Below are 18530 nucleotides of genomic sequence, written 5' to 3'. Positions count from 1 at the left end.
TTTCTTTAAATCAAGATAATTTCAATTTCCTCATCTTTAGAATCAAGAGAATTCCTACCTCATGAAGTTGTTTCAATAGTGAAGGATTTTATATATATTCTTTCTGTAAAGCACCATTGAATTTCAGACATCTTAGATCTTAGAAATGCCATTTATAAAACAACATTTCATATCATCCACTGATAATACTGAGCTTATACCCTTTCCTTCGTAGCCAGTAAAAAACAGGATTCTGTTAATGTTTAAGATTATAAAACAAGAATGTGCCGGAAATATTTTATATTGTACACAGGTCTCTTTTTTTCTTAAATTTGTAGTAAATTGACCTTTGTTTTTACTCTTGTGGAATGAACATTTGAATATAATGAGGCTTTACCATGATTAAGATGTTTAGTTTACTGCTAGAAACTAAAATCCTAACTTTTTTCTAGCCTATTTATATACTTTAATCATTAAAAGGAACAAATTTATTTCAATGACTCATGATAAACCTTAAAATTCTTATGCAGAAGAAAGTATTAAAAATTAATTATCAAGCTAGAAATACATTCTTAAAAGGCTTTTATGAATTGAAGGTTTTTAAATTAGAATTTAATTCTTTAATAGATATAGGACTATTCAAGTTATCGATATCTTCTTGAGTGAGCTTTGGTATTTTGTTCATTTTATCTAAGTTATCGTATTTATGGACATGAAGTTATTTATGATATTCCGTAATTATTCTTAATTAGCCTTTTAATATGCATAGAATCACAGTGACAACACCTCTCTCATTCTCGAGATTGATATTTGTATCTTCTCTTTTTTCTTGATTGTTTGGCTAGAGGTTTATTAATTTTATTCTTTGAAAGAAACATGTTTTGGTTTCTTTAATTTTCTCTCTTGTTTTTCTGTCTTAAATTTCATTGATTTATGGTCTTATATTTATAATTTCCTTCCTTATGTTTGCTTTAGGCTTATTTTGCACTTGTCTTCTTGTTTAAGGTTAAAGATCATTAGTTTGAGACCTTTCTTCTTTTCTGATATAAGCAATATTGTTATAAATGGCCTTCAAAGCACTGCATTACCTCCACACAACAAATTTTGATATGTTGTGTTTTCATTTTCATTCAGTTCAAAATGTTTCTTAATTTCTCTTGTCACTTCTTTTTGACCATGGGTTTTATTAGAAGCATGTTGTTTAATTTCTAAACAGTTGTTTAATTTCTAAATATTCTAAATGTTTCTGTTATTGATTTCTATTTTAATTCTGTTGCAGTTAGACAGCATGCTTCATAAGATTTCAGTTTTTTTAAATGTATCGAAGTTTGTAACGTGGCCCAGAATTTGATCTGTCTTGGTGACTATTACAAATACATTTGAAAAGCATTCATGTTCTGCTGTTGTTCAGCAAAATATTCTATGAATGTCAACAAAGTCAAGTGTTTGGTAATGTTCAAGCCTTCTATAAACTTACTAATTTTCTGTCTACTTTTTCTATTAATTTTTGAGAAAGAAATGTTAGTCTCCAATTATAATTGTGAATATGTCTATTTCTTCCTTCATTGGTACACATATTTTACTTCATGTATTAGAGGCTCTGTTTTTAGGAGAACGGATCCCTATATCATTATTGATGTCTTTATTCCTGGCAATAAGTCTACTACACTTGATAGAGCCGTCGCAGCTTTCTTTCAATTACAATTTGTGTGGTGTATTCTTTCTGTCCTTTTACTTTTAACATATCGATTATTCTATGTCTTTATTTTTTAAATGGCTTTCTTGGCAAAAGTGTAACTGGGTTTTCCAGTGTGTCAATGTGTCTTTTTAATTGGTATGTTTGTTCCACTTACATTTAATAATTGATATTATTAGATTATAGTAATATCAATTGATACCATCTGCTATCTCGGCAGACATTTACAATTTGTCTTTTTTCATTCTTTTTTTCCTTTTTTCCTGCATACTTTTTAATTGAGTATTTTTTTAAATAATGCATTAATAATTTTTAATAGCTATTACATTTTGAAATGATAATATTTGAGACATACTAAATTAAATAAAATGTATTGTTGAGATTTAATTTACCCATTTCTTTTATTTATTTATTTATTTATATATTTATTAACGTTTATTTATTTTTGAGGCAAGAGAGACAGAGCATGAACAGGGGAGGGGCAGAGAGAGAGGGAGACACAGAATCTGAAACGGGCTCCAGGCTCTGAGCTGTCAGCACAGAGCCCGACGCGGGGCTCGAACTCAAGGACCGCGAGATGATGACCTGAGCCGAAGTCGGCCGTTTAACCGACTGAGCTACCCAGGCTCCCCTACCCATTTCTTTTTACTTCTTTTAATGTGGTTGTTAGAAAATTTTAACTTACATGTGTGGCTTTCATTATATTTCTCTTTTTTTTTTTAATATATGAAATTTATTGTCAAATTGGTTTCCATACAACGCCCAGTGCTCATCCCAAAAGATGCCCTCTTCAATGCCCATCACCTCCCCTCCCCTCCCTCCCACCCTCCATCAACCCTCAGTTTGTTCTCAGTTTTTAAGAGTCTCTTATGCTTTGGCTCTCTCCCACTCTAACCTCTTTTTTTTTTTTTTTTCCCTTCCCCTCCCCCGTGGGTTTCTGTTAAGTTTCTCGGGATCCACATAAGAGTGAAACCATATGGTATCTGTCTTTCTCTGTATGGCTTATTTCACTTAGCATCACACTCTCCAGTTCCATCCATGTTGCTACAAGAGGCCATATTTCATTCTTTCTCATTGCCACGTAGTACTCCATTGTGTATATAAACCACAACTTCTTTATCCATTCATCAGTTGATGGACATTTAGGCTCTTTCCATAATTTGGCTATTGTTGAGAGTGCTGCTATAAACATTGGGGTACAAGTGCCCCTATGCATCAGCACTCCTGTATCCCTTGGGTAAATTCCTAGCAGTGCTATTGCTGGGTCCTAGGGTAGGTCTATTTTTAATTTTTTGAGGAACCTCCACACTGTTTTCCAGAGTGGCTGCACCAATTTGCATTCCCACCAACAGTACAAGAGGGTTCTCACGCCAGTCAGAGTGACCAAAATGAACAAATCAGGAGACTATAGATGCTGGAGAGGATGTGGAGAAATGGGAACCCTCTTAATTGAGTATTTTTTATTCCATTTTATCACTACTGTGGGATTATTATTTATACCTTTTTTAAAACATCTTTTTTCATAGATATCTGTCTTAGTTCAGTCTGCTGTAACAAATTACCATAGACTGTGTGGCTCATAAATAACAGAAACTTATTTCCCACAGTTCTGAAAACTAAAAGTCCAAGATCAAGGTGATAGCATGGTTCAGTGAGGACCCTCTTCTTCAGTGAGTTCCAGTGAGGACCCTCTTCTAGGCTGCAGACTATGGACTTCTTATTGGACTTATTCTCCACGTGGTGGAGAGCAGAGAAGAGAAACAGGCTCTCTCACGACTCTCATGAAGGCACTAATCCCAACCACGAGGGCTTCATCTTTTTCCAATTACCACCCTAGGGCTCCCCCTTTTTCCTAATGCCGTCACATTGTGAGGTAGGGTTTCAACATATACATGGCAGGTGGGAGGACACAACCATTCAGTCCATAAGAGTGCTCTGGGGTTTACAATATACACTTAAAAAATTTTGTTTTAATGTTTATTTATTTTTGAGAGAGAGAGAGAAAGAGAAAGAGTACGAGCAGGGGTGGGACAGAGAGAGAAGGGGACAGAGGATCTGAAGTGGGCTCTGCACTGAAAGCCTGATGCGAGGCTCAAACTCACAGACCCCGAGATCATGAGCTGAGCCAAAGTCAGGTGCTTAACGGACTGAGTCACCCAGGAGCCCCTACAATACCCTACAATATGCATTTTTAATTAATTACCTTCTACCTTCAAATAAACTCCAGCATGGATGGCTTTACTGGTAAATTCTGCCAGACATTTCGGGAAAAATGTTTTTTTCACTAGCGACTATCAAGATCTTTTCTCAGCAGCTTGATTCTGATGTATCTGGGCGTGGATGTCTGTGCTTGGGGTTTGCTAAGCTTCTTGAATCTTTAAGCTCGTATCTTTTGCCAAATTTAGGACATTTTCAATCATTATTTCGTCCAATATTTTTTTCTGTAACATATTTATTCTCCTTCTCTTCTAGAATTCCAGTGACACAAATGTTAAAACTTTTGGTCTTATCCCAAAGGTCCCTGAAACTATTCACTTCATTTTCAATCATTTTTACTCTATGGTTCCGGTTAGGCATTTTCTATTGATCTGTATTCAAAAGCACTGGCTCTTTTCTCTGTCATTACCATTTTGCTGTTGGGTCTATCCAGTGAGGGTTGTTTTCTGTTTTTTGTTATTTTTCAGTTTTAAAGTTTCCGTTTGGTTCTTAGGAAAACTCATAGAACTGTGCATTAATCAGGGTAAATTTTACTTTCCATAAATTATACCTCAATGAACTTTACTTATAATAAACTAATTCTGTGCTGTACATAGAGGGGGGGCACAATGTGTGGTGCTGTTGTTCTATTAAGACACTGGCAAATCCAATAAAATGAAACCAGTTGATCTTGATCATTTAGACTTAAAAGACAAATGATCTTTTTTTAATTTAAAATATCTTGTGGCCAAAAATTACTGTGGCATTCATAAGCAGATATTCTTAAAGCCAACCAAAAAGTTTAATTTGTCAATGCTACTCCCTTTGTGTACCTTGGTATATTAGAATAATAGTTATCTGGTATTGAGGAATTTCTGAAAACTTGGGGGTCTTTTTGGTCTTAAGAGAATTAATACATCAAGAAAGGCAATCTTTAGATTCCTTTCTCTTGCTTTAAGAAAGTAGCACAGATATTTATCTATATACTATTGTAACAGCTCCAGCAAAGAGTTTGGCTAAGGCTAACACTTCTCAGGAGCAGTTAAGTGATGTTAAGAATAGATAGTACAGAAATGTGAGGGAATAGTTTGTCTCTTAAAGCACCAAGGCTAACACGTTCATTTCCTGATTTCAGAGATAAATTATTATTGTAACATAACCTACTTATAAATAGTGGGATCTCGTATCTCTTAGGATTTTTTTTTTGTCAAAGTCAATTGAATTCTCCGGTTGTTCCCCTTTAAAATGAAGGGTTTGAAATCAGAAATCTATTTCTAAGGTCCCTTATAACTTCACAACTATTTGCCTTCAAAGACTCCTACTTCTTGTTTTATTTTATTCATCCTATGTAGCCTTTTGACTGAAACGTAGGAATACAACTTATTGAATTGGAAAAGTATGCAGCTGCCAAGCATTTTTCCGGTATTTTGAATAAAAATTCAAATAATCATGATTCGAATGATTCAAACTGTTAAGGACTGTTGACTAGTAAGATCACCTCATTGATAACTAATTAGTAAAGACCCTGAAAAATAGCACATAGGAGTGAGTTTTCTAAAGGCTGAACTGTAACACAGCAGATATACATTTTCCCTCTTGATACGTTGAGACCACTAATTTGAAGACTCATGGCTTCTCACCATTGCAGTTTTGCAGCTTTTAAGAGAGTACTTGAAATTTAAATGCTGAGGTGATTTCTAAGACTCACAAAGAAGTTAACTTAACGGTGGAATTGGTTGGCTCTTCTGACATTGTCTGTTTGTAAGATAAAAACATTCACTGGTAAAATTTATTTTCTTTTTTTCTTTGCCTACAGGCTACGCATATCCTTTAAATGGATGGTTCGAGCTTTCTCTGGATATTTAGCTACAGATCAACTCCTGCTTTTGTGGGATAGAATCCTAGGATACAACTCTCTGGAAATTCTTGCTGGTAATAAGTGCTTGTTTGTAAAACACATGCTGTTTCTATAACAAAGCCCCTTTACTTTCTTTTTTTTTTTTTTTTTTTTTTTTGAGACGGAGAGACAGAGCATGAACAGGGGAGGGTCAGAGAGAGGGAGACACAGAAACTGAAACAGGCTCCAGGCTCTGAGATGTCAGCACAGAGCCCGACGCGGGGCTCGAACTCATGGAACGCGAGATCATGACCTGAGCCAAAGTCGGATGCTCAACCGACTGAGCCACCCAGGCGCCCCAAGCCCCTTTACTTTCTGACATTCACCATCTGTAATTGCAGTTTGAGTCTATAGGTGTCTGTCATTTCTAATTCCTAAACATTTAATGGATTTACCTGCCTTAGAAGACAAGTACTGAAGTTCTGAGATCTAGATACTTCCGTGTAACTTCCCAACACTAGTGTATCCCGAGTCTTTCTTCTTTGCTCCGAGGAAAGTCCATTTCTCCTCCCCTGCTTTTCGTTTAGCCAGGGCTTACTGTCAGCTGCTGTGAGGTCAGCACAGCAGAGCGTAGGGATACTTCAGTCCTACTCCTGGATTCTCTACCTTCGCACGTGTTCCGAGCCCCTTCTCAACCACGGCCTAAAATCTAAGCTGACACAGAGCCTCCCTGCGAAGTTGAAATCTCAGCTCTTCTAGACTTTGAGTTTGAGTTCTGGACTTGAATGCAAAACCTTTTCCTTTTCGCTAACACCCTCTGACTCCTGGTGGTTGAGTTTCCCCTTTTAGGTATTCTCTTCAGCCCAAAAAGATTTCATCTGTTTTTTCAGGAAGCCACAGATTGATCTCTTATTATAATTAAGTGGGTCTTATAATAGAGATACAAGACAACTGTATGATAATACATAGGGCCCAGATTTCTTGTTAATTATATTATTTTGCTTATCTTATACAAAATAATCTCAGTTATTTTAATCATTGGGATTATTAGGAAATTCAAATAAATAGCACAAGGTTTTCACAACAATGGATGGAGAGCAGAAAAGCTGGCAGAGTGCTGGGTCCAACCTTCTCCAGTTGTGTATATTGAATAAATTATCTAACCTGCGGGAGTCTTCATTTCCTTACCTTATATTGATAGCATTATCAAGATCCCGCTCTGGGTAATTGTGGAAACAATGCTTCATTGAAGAAGTCCCTTTTCTTATAGAAGATTCTTTAGGTACCATATTAACATATTCTTGAATGCTGAGAGGTCTAGAATAATAGTATGTTAATTCAAAAAGCAAAATTAGAGTAATAATAAAGTGTCGTGAAGAAAAACATCACCCTCGGTGTAATCAGAGACACCACTTACTGGTGCTGCTAACAACTCCCAGTATCCTTCTGTCTCAATTGGATTTTGAGCCCGTACAGATAGGCGTGAGGAAAGAAGGGTCTGCCCTCAGCTGTCTTGGCTGAATGGCAGTGATGCATAGAATCTACAGGGAGAGGAATCCTAGAGGGCATCAGGTATGATTCTTTTAGATGTTTCTGACAGGCGGTCCTCACCCTCTGCTTAAACACTTCAGTGTTGGGTCGTCCTTGTCTGACGAGTTAGCCCATCTCACTTCTGGATGACATGACTTGCTAAAATGTAAGCCAGGGTTATCATCATGTTTTTTCTACCCTCGCCTTTCCCCAGAGCCTTCTACTTTCCAGGCTAAGAAGCCTTGTTTTCTGCTACTGTTTCTCAGGCAACAGGATTGTAGACTTTCCAGCAAATAAATCTCCTCTGGGTGTATCATAAATTTTGAAGAGTGTTGTGTTTAGTTGCTGTTGTTGTTGTTTATCATTTCAAAATATTAGAGCATGTTAAAGAAAGGGGGCTCAGTATAAGAAAGTACTTTCTAATAATTAGGATTTTTCAAAACTAGAATGGGCTTTTTAATGGTCACCTGAAGGTTAAGAGGTTTTCTACTGTGAAAGAAATGTGGAATTGAAAGACCTTTAAGCCCTCTAACAATTTAAATGTTCTCATTCTGGGACTTATCACCCCTCAGCAAACTTATGTGAAAGAGAAATAAATGAATGTTGACTAACGCATTTCCTCGAAGCTAGGCACCCTGCTGGAGCTCAGAACATTAATAAAAACGTTACTGATGAACAGGTAGAAATGCACTCTGCACCGGTTTCCTACTTTCCCTGAACGGTTTTTAAAAACTCAGCAGGGAAGAATTACAGAACATGTAAAAATGGAACTAGACTCCCCTCCCATGAATTCAGATCAAGAGCCAGAGGATGGATAATTTCATGTTGGGGTACCCAAACCCATTGTTATTATTTCAGACATTTGGGGGGATGAATATTTTGGGACCACCTTTTTTGCCCAAGTTAGTGATTATATAGCCTTTAGAAGGTTTTAGTAAATATTACTAATTTAGTAAGTATTACTAAAAATTAATTATGAATTAATGAGGGTCTTTTGAGGAACAGTTTAAAGCAAAGTTGCCTGAATGTTTGTGATAGAGTTGCTTAGAATTAACGAGCATAGCTTAAACGGCCAAAAGTAAATGTTAGAGTCTCTCTACTTCATGTGAAGCATGATTGCAGTTGAAAATATCCCAAAGTGGAGAGCTTTTCTCCTTGGCAAACAGAAGTGTTCTGCGGAAAGGCTGGGCAAATCAAACATGAGGCAGACGCAAAGGAACTTCTGTGATGTGACACCAAGATAAATAAAGGTTATGAGCACATAAGCACTTGGATGCTGAGGTCAATTAGTGGCCTGATCTTTTTTCCCCCCTCTTATCTACCTTTGGAAAAACAATTTCCCGCCATGTAAAACTCTTTCCTGCTACAGCAGAAAGTTTGGCCATCCTGTCAAGCTTTCACCAACTCTGTTAAATTATACACAAAAAAGGAAGTAGCCATCATACTCCTTAGCTGCTCAAATGTCTCCATTGTCAAAATGATTCTAGATATTAGGAAAACTATAGAGAAGTTGCTGGTCAAAAGAAATTATTTTCTTTGATACTCTTATAGACACTCAGTGACGCTAAAGTACTTAAGTTTTCTCCTTTTCAGTTAAAAGGTAAAAGTCTTTGTCCCTGATCTCTTGCATCCCTTGTTACAAATTAAATAATCCCATCTGATTTGGCTTTTTTAAGTTTTGTTTTACCACTACCATCTTCCCCCCACCCCCACCCACCCCCAGAATTTTCCTGTCTAACTAGTTGCAATGCTTTTTTTTTTTTTTTTGCCAGACTGTCCAAAATCTATTGTACCCTAAAAAATGCCTGTGTTTCCCAGTCTGGTCTGGTTGCTCTGTGCCTCTCTCTGGGAAAATTAAGAGGTCTGGATGTTGACGTCTACTCCCCTGTCAGAGCCCAGGATCATCATAGCATCATCCTTCAGGCCATCTCTGGAAAACCATTCTGAAGGGCAGTAGAGAGGACTCATAGGAAAGCACCCAGATTTTCATGTCAGGGAAGACTCGTTACTACTTACCTTCAGTCTAACTGCTAAGAGTGGTTAGACGCTTAGGCTCCAGAGCCAGGGTTAAGTTCTCACTCCACTGTTTTCTACCTGTGTGGCTTTGAACATGTCATCCAAACTCACTGGGCCTCAGTTTCCACCTACAATAGGGCTAGCAATGGTTCTTAACTCAAAATTGGTATGAGAACTATCAGTAGCACTGTTGTGATTCCCACAGTAAAAATGTATTTAAAAAAAACTATCTATTTGGATTAGCTCTGCCAGAAACTCAGGAGCCAGTCTTTCAAATAATTTTGAAGATTCCTTACCATTTATTTCCTAAATTTCAAGGACTTGTGGGGTAGAGAATAAACTACCACCACTGGTGATGGAAGAGAAAAAAGGGGGGAGAAGTCAAGAGCCATCCTTAGGCTTGTCATCACCTTGTCAGGGCACCCACCTCTCACATGGGTCCTTTCACTGGCCATGATGATGCACTCCCACATGTGGGGCTTTGTGCAGATTATGTAAGAAGAAAGATTACACGTTAGCATTACTTTCTTTTCATAGGCGTATGCAACGTATGCAAACGTTGCTTTCCACTCCATGTACATTATTGACCTTCAAGGTGTCCTATAATTTTTTTTTCAAAGTTTCAACTTCTTTTTCCTATAGCCAACGTTAATGTAAATTTCAGGATCAGTCCACAGCAGCTCTCCCCACATACCTATCCACTTATGACACTCTAAGAAAGTCAATGCTGAGTATAAAAGTATAACAAAATATTATAAAAATATTTTTTAAGAAAATGCTTTATTGCCACATTTCTATCAGGACCTCTTGAGACATATGAAACGTGATCTGATAAACTTGAAAATACAGTCTCCATATAACTTTTCAGAATCCTGTTGCGCTAGTAAAAAACACCTGCGTCAAATAAACCTTTAATTGTAAGTAATCATTAGATCTCCGTGCCATTTAAAAACTTGTAGTTTAAGTTACAGGCATGAAAGAAATCATTTCTAAAAACGGCTCTTTTAAGACCACTGAATTTTCCTTTTTCCCCAAACTATGGGATTCGGTTTATCTATCCGCCGAGCACTCTGTTCTCCGGAGGAGATCATTTCCCTTCGTCGCAGGACCTAAACTGCAATGCATGCGTGCAAGTCACGTAAAGCACCAGTCTGGGCTCTCCTAGGGGGTTGCGGGCATAGCAGTAAATTTGTCGGGCTGATGAGTAGGTCAGCAGTTGAAATAGTGTGCATTCTTTTCCAGTCCTGGCAGCTGCTGTGTTTGCTTTCCGAGCAGTGAACCTGATGGAGGTGACATCACTGGCTGCAGCTGAAGTAAGGATAAGTTTCACTGGGACGGGATGGAAATAGTTCCTGAGAGAGTGCCAGGCTTGGGCACTTCAGTCTCAGATGCATAGGACACACATTACTCATAGCCTCATTTCTTCACTTGGGTAAAGCCTATAAGTTTCGAGCTAAGGAATATTAAGTATTCAAGATTCCTTAATTAGTTGAGAACAATCTTCTTGTGAAGGAGTCACACACAAGATTATATAGGAAACCATTATAACTGTTACGGGAAACCAGACACCCAGTAGTTGTAGTAGAAACTATTGGAGCCCAAGTTGCATTTTCTTATTGCACACGTCCACATGTTCTGCTAGAACAAAGAAAATCTAGTCAGGAGAGTTAAAGAGCATGCGTTTGGATGATACAGTAAAGATACGTAGGCGCTTTTTTTTTTTTTTGTCATTTAAAATAATGAGTTAATGTTTTAATGTTTCTTTTCAATGGTATAATTTATACCTGACACACAGTTCAATTAAATAGCGGCTTACCGTATTACTCTATTTGTTTTTTCTCATAGAAATTTAAATGATACCCTTAAAATAGCTGCCGACATTCTTTGCTTAAAGGGAAAAGGATGTTTATGCGTCTTGCAACTGAATAAACATTAGTTCCGTCTCAAAAACGATTTCCTAAAGCCAGATACTCCTTATACTAGTATAACGGGACCAAGATTCATAATGTACGTTTATTTATAGAAGCAAGTTGAAATATTAGACCTCTTATAAACTCATGCTACCTTGTATATTTGAAGAAGGCTCAAGGCAAAAGTCCAGGTTATTTTCTACTGCACGTTTTAGCGTTTTGCACACGTTCTAACATTAAGATATTGAGGAAAGCGAAGGGAGGTCGTAGCTTCAGGACAGGTTTTTAGGACGAATGTGAAGAACTCAGAAAGTGTGTCAAAGCCAGAATTGCATGGCACTGGTGTTTCTGTTGTGCTGTATTTCATAGGCTTCCTTTTGCCAGTTAGAATACTGACAGTAACAATTCTTTTTGTTTTGTTTTTTTGTTCCAGGCAGTTCTTGCTGACCTTTCTACCTTAAAAGTTATGCCTCTTCTTCAAATTTTTCTGTTTGCTACTGTCACCTGATCTCCTTCAAGGTCACTGACAACACATCTAGTTTTTTTCATTAGAAAATAATCATGAACTATGCAAACTCTGCATAAAACCAAAATTAAACTTCGCATATAAGCCAATAAAGATCATGTTCCCTCTTCAGTTAAACCTAAGTCGTTTTTCACTTTTTGAAACAAAGCTCTGCGCACCAAATGTTCCACTGCATGCTGCTGATTTTCAAGAGAGAAGCAATAGACATAACTTCTGCTAAACTGAGCATACTATATATATAATCCTGACTTGTAAAAGGCATGTAACGATATATGCAATAAGAACTAAAGATACTGTAATAAACTTGAAGAGGTAATGTAGCCTCTGGGAGAATTTTCTTCTGTCAGTTTGTAAATTTATCTCTAGATAATGTATCATTTTGTCTTATGAATTGTTCTTCACTCAGAGCCAGGGGTGGAGTAGAATGTGGGAAGATTGGAAAAAGGTAATGGAATTCAAGTGTGCTTTGGTGTTTTTAACACCTTTTGTCTCACCAGTGATCTTCTAGATCCCTTTCCACTTTATTTCTCCCTTAAAGGTCTCTACTGGGGAAGGTCAAATAACAGTTGTCTCCATCTGACAATATTTATTCCTCACTTTCCGAAAAAAGAAAATTACGGAGTGATCCCTTCAAACTTCTCAACCTTCCGTCTCTTGCCTTGAAGACTTGACCCTGCTGAGGCCTGTTGCCAGGTTCTCCCACTTTGGACGTGCGCAAAGAGGGCATCACGGATTCGATGAAGGGAATGAAAAATCAAAACCGTATCCAATTTTGCTGAATCTTTGTTTAACAAGATTTGCTTCTAGGGCAGAGCATCTGAGGAACTAGAAGTAGGTACTATACGTTCATTTTAGAACTGAAGACGTTATGCGAGGCGTCAGTCTTATTTTGGTCTTCATTATAAGTGAGTCTTTTTTATAATTATTTTATATGACTTGCAAAAGACCTACCACATCTGTCATTCAGAATAATAGAATATGAAAAAAAAGTGTGCAAATTCAAGATGCTGATCATTCCAACAGAACTTTGAATCAATAGATTGATATTCTCACTGAATGCTTAGCATTGTATTTTGTCCAAATGTATTTCCTGAGTCTTTTATTTAAAGAGTATGTATTAATTAGGAAGTGAATGAGGTTTAGCTCAGCCTACAGGTATGCCGGGGTTTGATATAACTAGTTCTTAATTTGAAAATCTTTATATATGCTTTATATTCATCAGGTACCTATTGAAAAGAAAATCATAATTTCTTATTCAGGATCGATTCTTAAGAAAGCCCATTTCAGTGCTTTGGCAAGTGATTCAGTTATAATCCTATGCTTTGCCATGCGCTGCGTGCAAATGCACATTCATCACGAAGATATAAGCACACCCTTTGACTATTCTCTCTCTTTCTTCCCTGTTAGGGAGAGAGCGTTTTAAATGATTAAGGTCAGATGTGTATAGATATGCTCATTGTCGGTTTATTTAAGAGAATATTCATAAGCCTTTTTAAAAGCAGCAATGTAGTGGTCTCATAGAAAAACTAGACTGAGAGTTTTTGTCCTGGCTGTAAATCCCTAGATAATTTAATCTCTCTTATCTGTAACTGGGGGGGGGGGGGGGGGGGGAGGAAGGGGGAGGGCCGGCAGCAGGAAATTATTTGTTTGTGTTTACCTTACCAGGTCGAGTAAGACCAAATGAGAAAATATATTTGAAAGTGATTTTTTTTTTTAACTGCAAAGCACCAAGCAAGTACACAAGCTGTTGTTGGTAATTAATTCTAACTATGACATTTTAAGGCCAAGTGGCAGAAGATAATATATGAGGAATGCTTGACTTCATTAGCCTCTGTCTGACTTTAGTTGATCACTGGAGACTGGGACCACACAAGATGAAACATGGAGCGTGGCATAGCCGATCCTTCCATTTGAAGCAGGCGGCTCCGGCCAGTAGTTCTGAAGCTGAACCCCAAAGCTTCTGCACGTTTCGCTGCTGTCACAAACCCTCGGCCAAGCTGCTCTTAGCTGCTTGTTAAAAAATTGCATCAAGGGCAGTCAGGCTGTCTTTCCCACTCTGCCTCTCGCTGCACTCTGCACACGGCTCCTCTTGGCTTTCTTCCTCCTGTGTCCTCCCCACCCCGCCGCCTGCCAACCCCTGAAACCCTCCACATACGCTCCGCTAGGGTCACAAGGACCTAAGCGACCAGGGCTAACTGTGTCGTCTTTCCATCTGTGGCATTCACACTGATGGTGAAATAGCCTAGTAGACATTGTATTTGGCTCTTCTGGATTTCAATTCACCTACTAATGTCATATGTATGACTTTATATTATGGAAGAGTTTATCGAACAGACTTTCTGATAGAACTTTTTGGTAATAAGACGTTCCAGCTCACTGCCATTTCCAGCTGGTCTTAACTGCATAGCACCCCTTACACTCAGCATGTACTCACTCTTCCTATTTTGTAGAGAAAATAAAGACCACTAGGGTTGAACCCCCTCCGTATTCCACTTGAAAACTTAGCTTTAGTCCCCCTATGCTTATCTCCTTCCTTCTTTTCTCAGGAAGTGTCTAATCTATGCTTACAGCTCTCTAAATACAGGTTCGGTTTGTCACTTCACGCATAAAAATTAACACCCTGTTGCTTGAAGGATAAAGTCCAGGCTCTGTAGCATAGCAGGGAAAATTCACCACAGCTTGGTCTTTCCACTCTAGGCCCCCACTTGGATCCATTATCCTATCCTTGAGTTTCACCAGATTACTTGCTGAGCCTCAGCCAGCTATGGCCATGCACCTTGTCTCTGGCAGAAGGACCTCCAGACTTCAAGGCCCATTTCAAGGCCTATTGTGGAGTACCCTGGAGTCTATGAACTGGAATTAATTATGCCCTTGTCTTTGTGCTCATAAAACTGTTTATCCACTAATGCAGGTGCTTTAAATATTGAGTGACAGTTTTTTGTATGTATGTTGATTCTCACATTATTTTATCCTGAAGGCAGTTTTCAGTGACCAGGCGGCCTAAGTATGAAGGACGAAAGGCAAATTTTCCATTTGTGTGTGTATCCCCTGACTTGTTCCAAGAATTGTTGAGATCTGGTTTTCTTGAAACTTAATTCCTTCTAAGTATCTGCTAGTCTCCCTTCTTCCACAGAGGCTCTAATTTTTATTTGGGATTCCTTCCCCTCCTCCTCCCCCCACCCGCCGCCCCCACCCCACATGCTTCAAATGAGGCTGACTCCATCCCAGGACCTCTGGGTCCTGGCCAAGCCGGTCACCACATATCATCCCTCTTGGCCACAGGGATTGCTTCAGGATTAGTGCAAAAATCTAAGACCAATGAGGACCAATGAAACTTGATTGCAAGACTTTGGTTTAATCTTTCAGGAAAGCGGGGTGTAAAAAAGAGAGGATACGGGGCACCCGGGTGGCTCAGTCAGTTGAGCGTCTGACTTCGGCTCGGGTCATGATCTCACAGCTCGTGAGTTCGAGCCCCGCATCAGGCTCTGTGCTGACAGCTCGGAGCCTGGAGCCTGCTTCGGATTCCATGTCTCCCTCTCCTGCCCTCCGCTGCTCACACTCTGTCTCTCTCTCTCCTTCAAAAATAAATAAACATTAAAAAAATAAAAATAAAAAGAGAGGATATAGGGTCTGGAGCTGCTGCCTAGAAATGGAAAGAGTGAAAAGCTGCCCTCTTGACCTGGTTGATCCCCCAGTCACATTCTACCAGTCTGCTCCCGGACTGGCACGTTACGTGAGCCAAAAGATTCTCTTTGCAACAGAAAGGATCCTAACTGAAGGAGTAGTTACCTTAACCTTTTAGGTGACCCACTACCACATGGGTATCATTTGCATTCCTGTCTACATACTGCTTAAGCTGGAGGAATCTTTTTTTTTTTTTTAACCTTTTTTTCAATCAAGACACCACATGACCTTATAAGGATAAATTCTGGGTTTCAGACCTACTGAGCCACCCGAAGCACCTTAAACACACGGTATGTCTCTCAACTTTGGCCCTTCGTCCATATAGCACCCTCTGCTGAGAATGCCTTCTCTTCCTTCTTTACCTCTTACTTGTACCTCAGAACCCAACTCAGGTGTTGCATCATCAGGGAAGACTGCTCCCTTATCAATTCTCCCCATACCCCAAGTTTACATAAGCTGGGTCATAATCATATATTAGCTTTCTTTCTCTTGTACTAGACTCCTAGTGACTCCTTAATGGCCGAAATGAATTCTTTTTCCGCTAGAACCTGGCATTGTGCTTGCCCTGTGGTGGGCTGTAATAAATATTTATTAAACAAACAGCTGAAATCATCTAATTCACTCATTTTACCGATAAGGAAACATGGGCAGTTCAATGACTTGTTCAGTGTTACGCAGCATTTTACCCACTAAGTTGATTTGTGGCATTGTCCCTACAAGAGAGGATATCTTCCCTTCCAACGGGGAAGGCTATCTTGAGAGAAAAAAAAAAAAAAAAACACTTCATACACAACTTACAAACACTTCGGCTCACTCAACTTTTTTCATTTAAATTCACTTTATTAAGGTATAACTTACGTGCGGTAAAATGTACGCATTTGAATGATATAGTTCCATAAGGTTTGACACGCATCACCACATCACCATCTGTACCTCGATCATTTGCGGTGTAGAACATTTCCACCACCTGAAACGTTTCTCTTTAATCCCCTTCCCATTTGATCTCCCATATACACCTTCACTCCAGGCAGCCACTCATCTGCTCTGTCCCTGAAGTTTAGATTGGCCTTTTCTAGAGTTTCATTTAAACAGAATGGTACATATGTACTCTTGTGTCTGGCTTCTTGTGCTCGGCACAATGTTTGACGGTCATCCATGTTGCTGTAGGATTAGTTGTCCTTTCCTTTTTATTACTGAGCAGTATTGCATTGTGTGACTATTCCATACAGTTTGTTTATCCGTCATTGTTAATGGGCATCCACGGTGTTCTCATATTTTGGTATATTATGGACACAGCTATTATGAGCATTTGTGTGCAAGGCTTTCTGTGGACCCATAGCTTCCTTTTTTTTTTTTTTTTTGAGTAAATACCTAGGAGTAGAATGGCCGAGTCATACGTAAGCATAAATTTAACTTTCTAAGAAACCTCTAAACTCTTTTCTGAGGTAGTTCTGCCATTTTGCATGCCCACCAGCAGTGCGTAAGAGTTCCCCATGCTCCAGACCCTCACCAGCACTTGCTGCTATCAGGTTAATCATCCTAATAGGTGGTTTTCATTTGCATTTCCCCAATTACTGATGATGTTGAGCATCTTTTCATGCTCATTTGCCATTTATACATATTCTTTTGGAAAGTGTTCAAATATTGTGCCCATTTTTAATTAATTATCTTCAGTTGTAAGAATTTCTTATTCTGGATACGCTTATGGTTTTAAAATTTTCTCCCATCCCGTGGCTTGTCTCTTAATTTTCTTAACTATCTTTCAAAGAGCAAAACTTTTAACTTTGTTGAATCAGTTTATCTTTTTTCTTTTTATGGATCATATTTTTTGTGTCCTATCCAAGAAATTTTTCCATAACTAAAGGACACAAGGATTTTTTTCCCCTATGTTTTCTTCTAGAAGCTTCAGTTTTAGCCCTTAATTTAAGGCTATGATCTTTTTTTTTTTTTTTAAGTTTGTGTATAGTACAAGAGTTAAGGATTGAAAGTCATGTTTTTGCATATGGATATGCAATTGTCCCAGCCCTATTTGCTAAAAAAAAACAAAAACAAAAACAAAGCTATCCCTACTATGTCAGCCCCTCTGTATAAAATCAATTGATCATATATCTGTTAGCTTATTTCTGGACCCTTTCTATTCTGTTCCATGGATTTATGTCTATCCTCCAATGCCACACTGTGTTGATTCTGCGGCTGTAGAGTAAATCTTGAAATCAGGTAGTATCAGTCCTCTAATTTCGTTTCCTATGTCAAAATTATTTTTGTCTGTTCTAAGTTCTTTGCATTTCTAAATAACTTTTAGAACCAGCTTTCCCATTTGTACCAATTTTTTTTAAAGGTGATGAGATTTGTATTGAGATAGCATTGAATCTCTAGATCAGTTGGAGACAATTGATAACTCACCAATATGGAGCATTACAATCCATGAACATGAGATACCTCTCCATCTAGTTACGTCTTCTTTAATTCCATTCAGTAATATTTGGTAGTTCTCCGTGTAGAGTCCTTATACATATTTGTCAAAATATCCCTAATTATTTCACATTTTATGCTATTGTAAATGGTATTTTTAATTTCAATTCCCAATGGTTTGTTAATATAGAGACAGAATTGATTTTTTTAATATTGACCTTGTATCCTTAGACCTTGCTAAACCTACCACTTCTAATATCCCTTTTTGTAGCTTCCCTAAGATTTTCTACATATACAATATGTCATCTATAAATAAAGACAATTTTACATTTTTTTCAAATCTATATGCTTTTTTTATTCACTGACTAGAACTTGCAATAGAATATAGATTTTAAATTAAATGTACCTCTTTCTCAAATAAGCGCAATAAATATTTTAACTATGTATCAGTGTAATAGTTTGGTCAATTTAGCAATAAAACAGTGGGAGGAAATGAAACAGACGCAGAAGGAGGTGGGAGACCTATCAATACACAGCGAAGATAAATTTGGTCAGTTGTATGTCACTGATCATCCAAATGCCTTCTTCAAATTATTCCTTTTAATGTAAGCAGCTGGCCTCAGGTGTTATCAATGCCTTTTTTCCATTAATTAGGCAATTGTTTTCGTATTACTTCTTCAGTTGTTCTTAATCCTTAAAACTTTGTTCTTAGATAATGCGGTGTGTATATTCAACCTACATTAA

At 38.0% G+C, this 18530-nt stretch overlaps 1 protein-coding gene across 4 annotated transcripts in view; it reads left to right on the top strand.

The window, feature by feature from the left end:
- TBC1D19 (TBC1 domain family member 19) overlaps positions 1 to 11801 on the top strand; it is a 152347-nt gene extending 140546 nt beyond the window's left edge. For all 4 annotated transcript variants that reach the window (XM_047857045.1, XM_047857048.1, XM_047857047.1 and 1 more), the window contains 3 exons: positions 5688 to 5803; positions 10497 to 10567; positions 11598 to 11801. In XM_047857045.1, the coding sequence (XP_047713001.1) occupies positions 5688 to 5803; positions 10497 to 10567; positions 11598 to 11672 (262 nt within the window). In that variant the 3' untranslated portion in view covers positions 11673 to 11801. The remainder of the gene's footprint in view (positions 1 to 5687; positions 5804 to 10496; positions 10568 to 11597) is intronic.
- Positions 11802 to 18530: the final 6729 nt, after the last annotated feature.

This window comes from Prionailurus viverrinus, chromosome B1, assembly GCF_022837055.1.
Source record: "Prionailurus viverrinus isolate Anna chromosome B1, UM_Priviv_1.0, whole genome shotgun sequence".
Lineage (NCBI taxonomy): Eukaryota > Metazoa > Chordata > Mammalia > Carnivora > Felidae > Prionailurus > Prionailurus viverrinus.
This window is presented reverse-complemented; position numbering and strand designations above follow the sequence as displayed.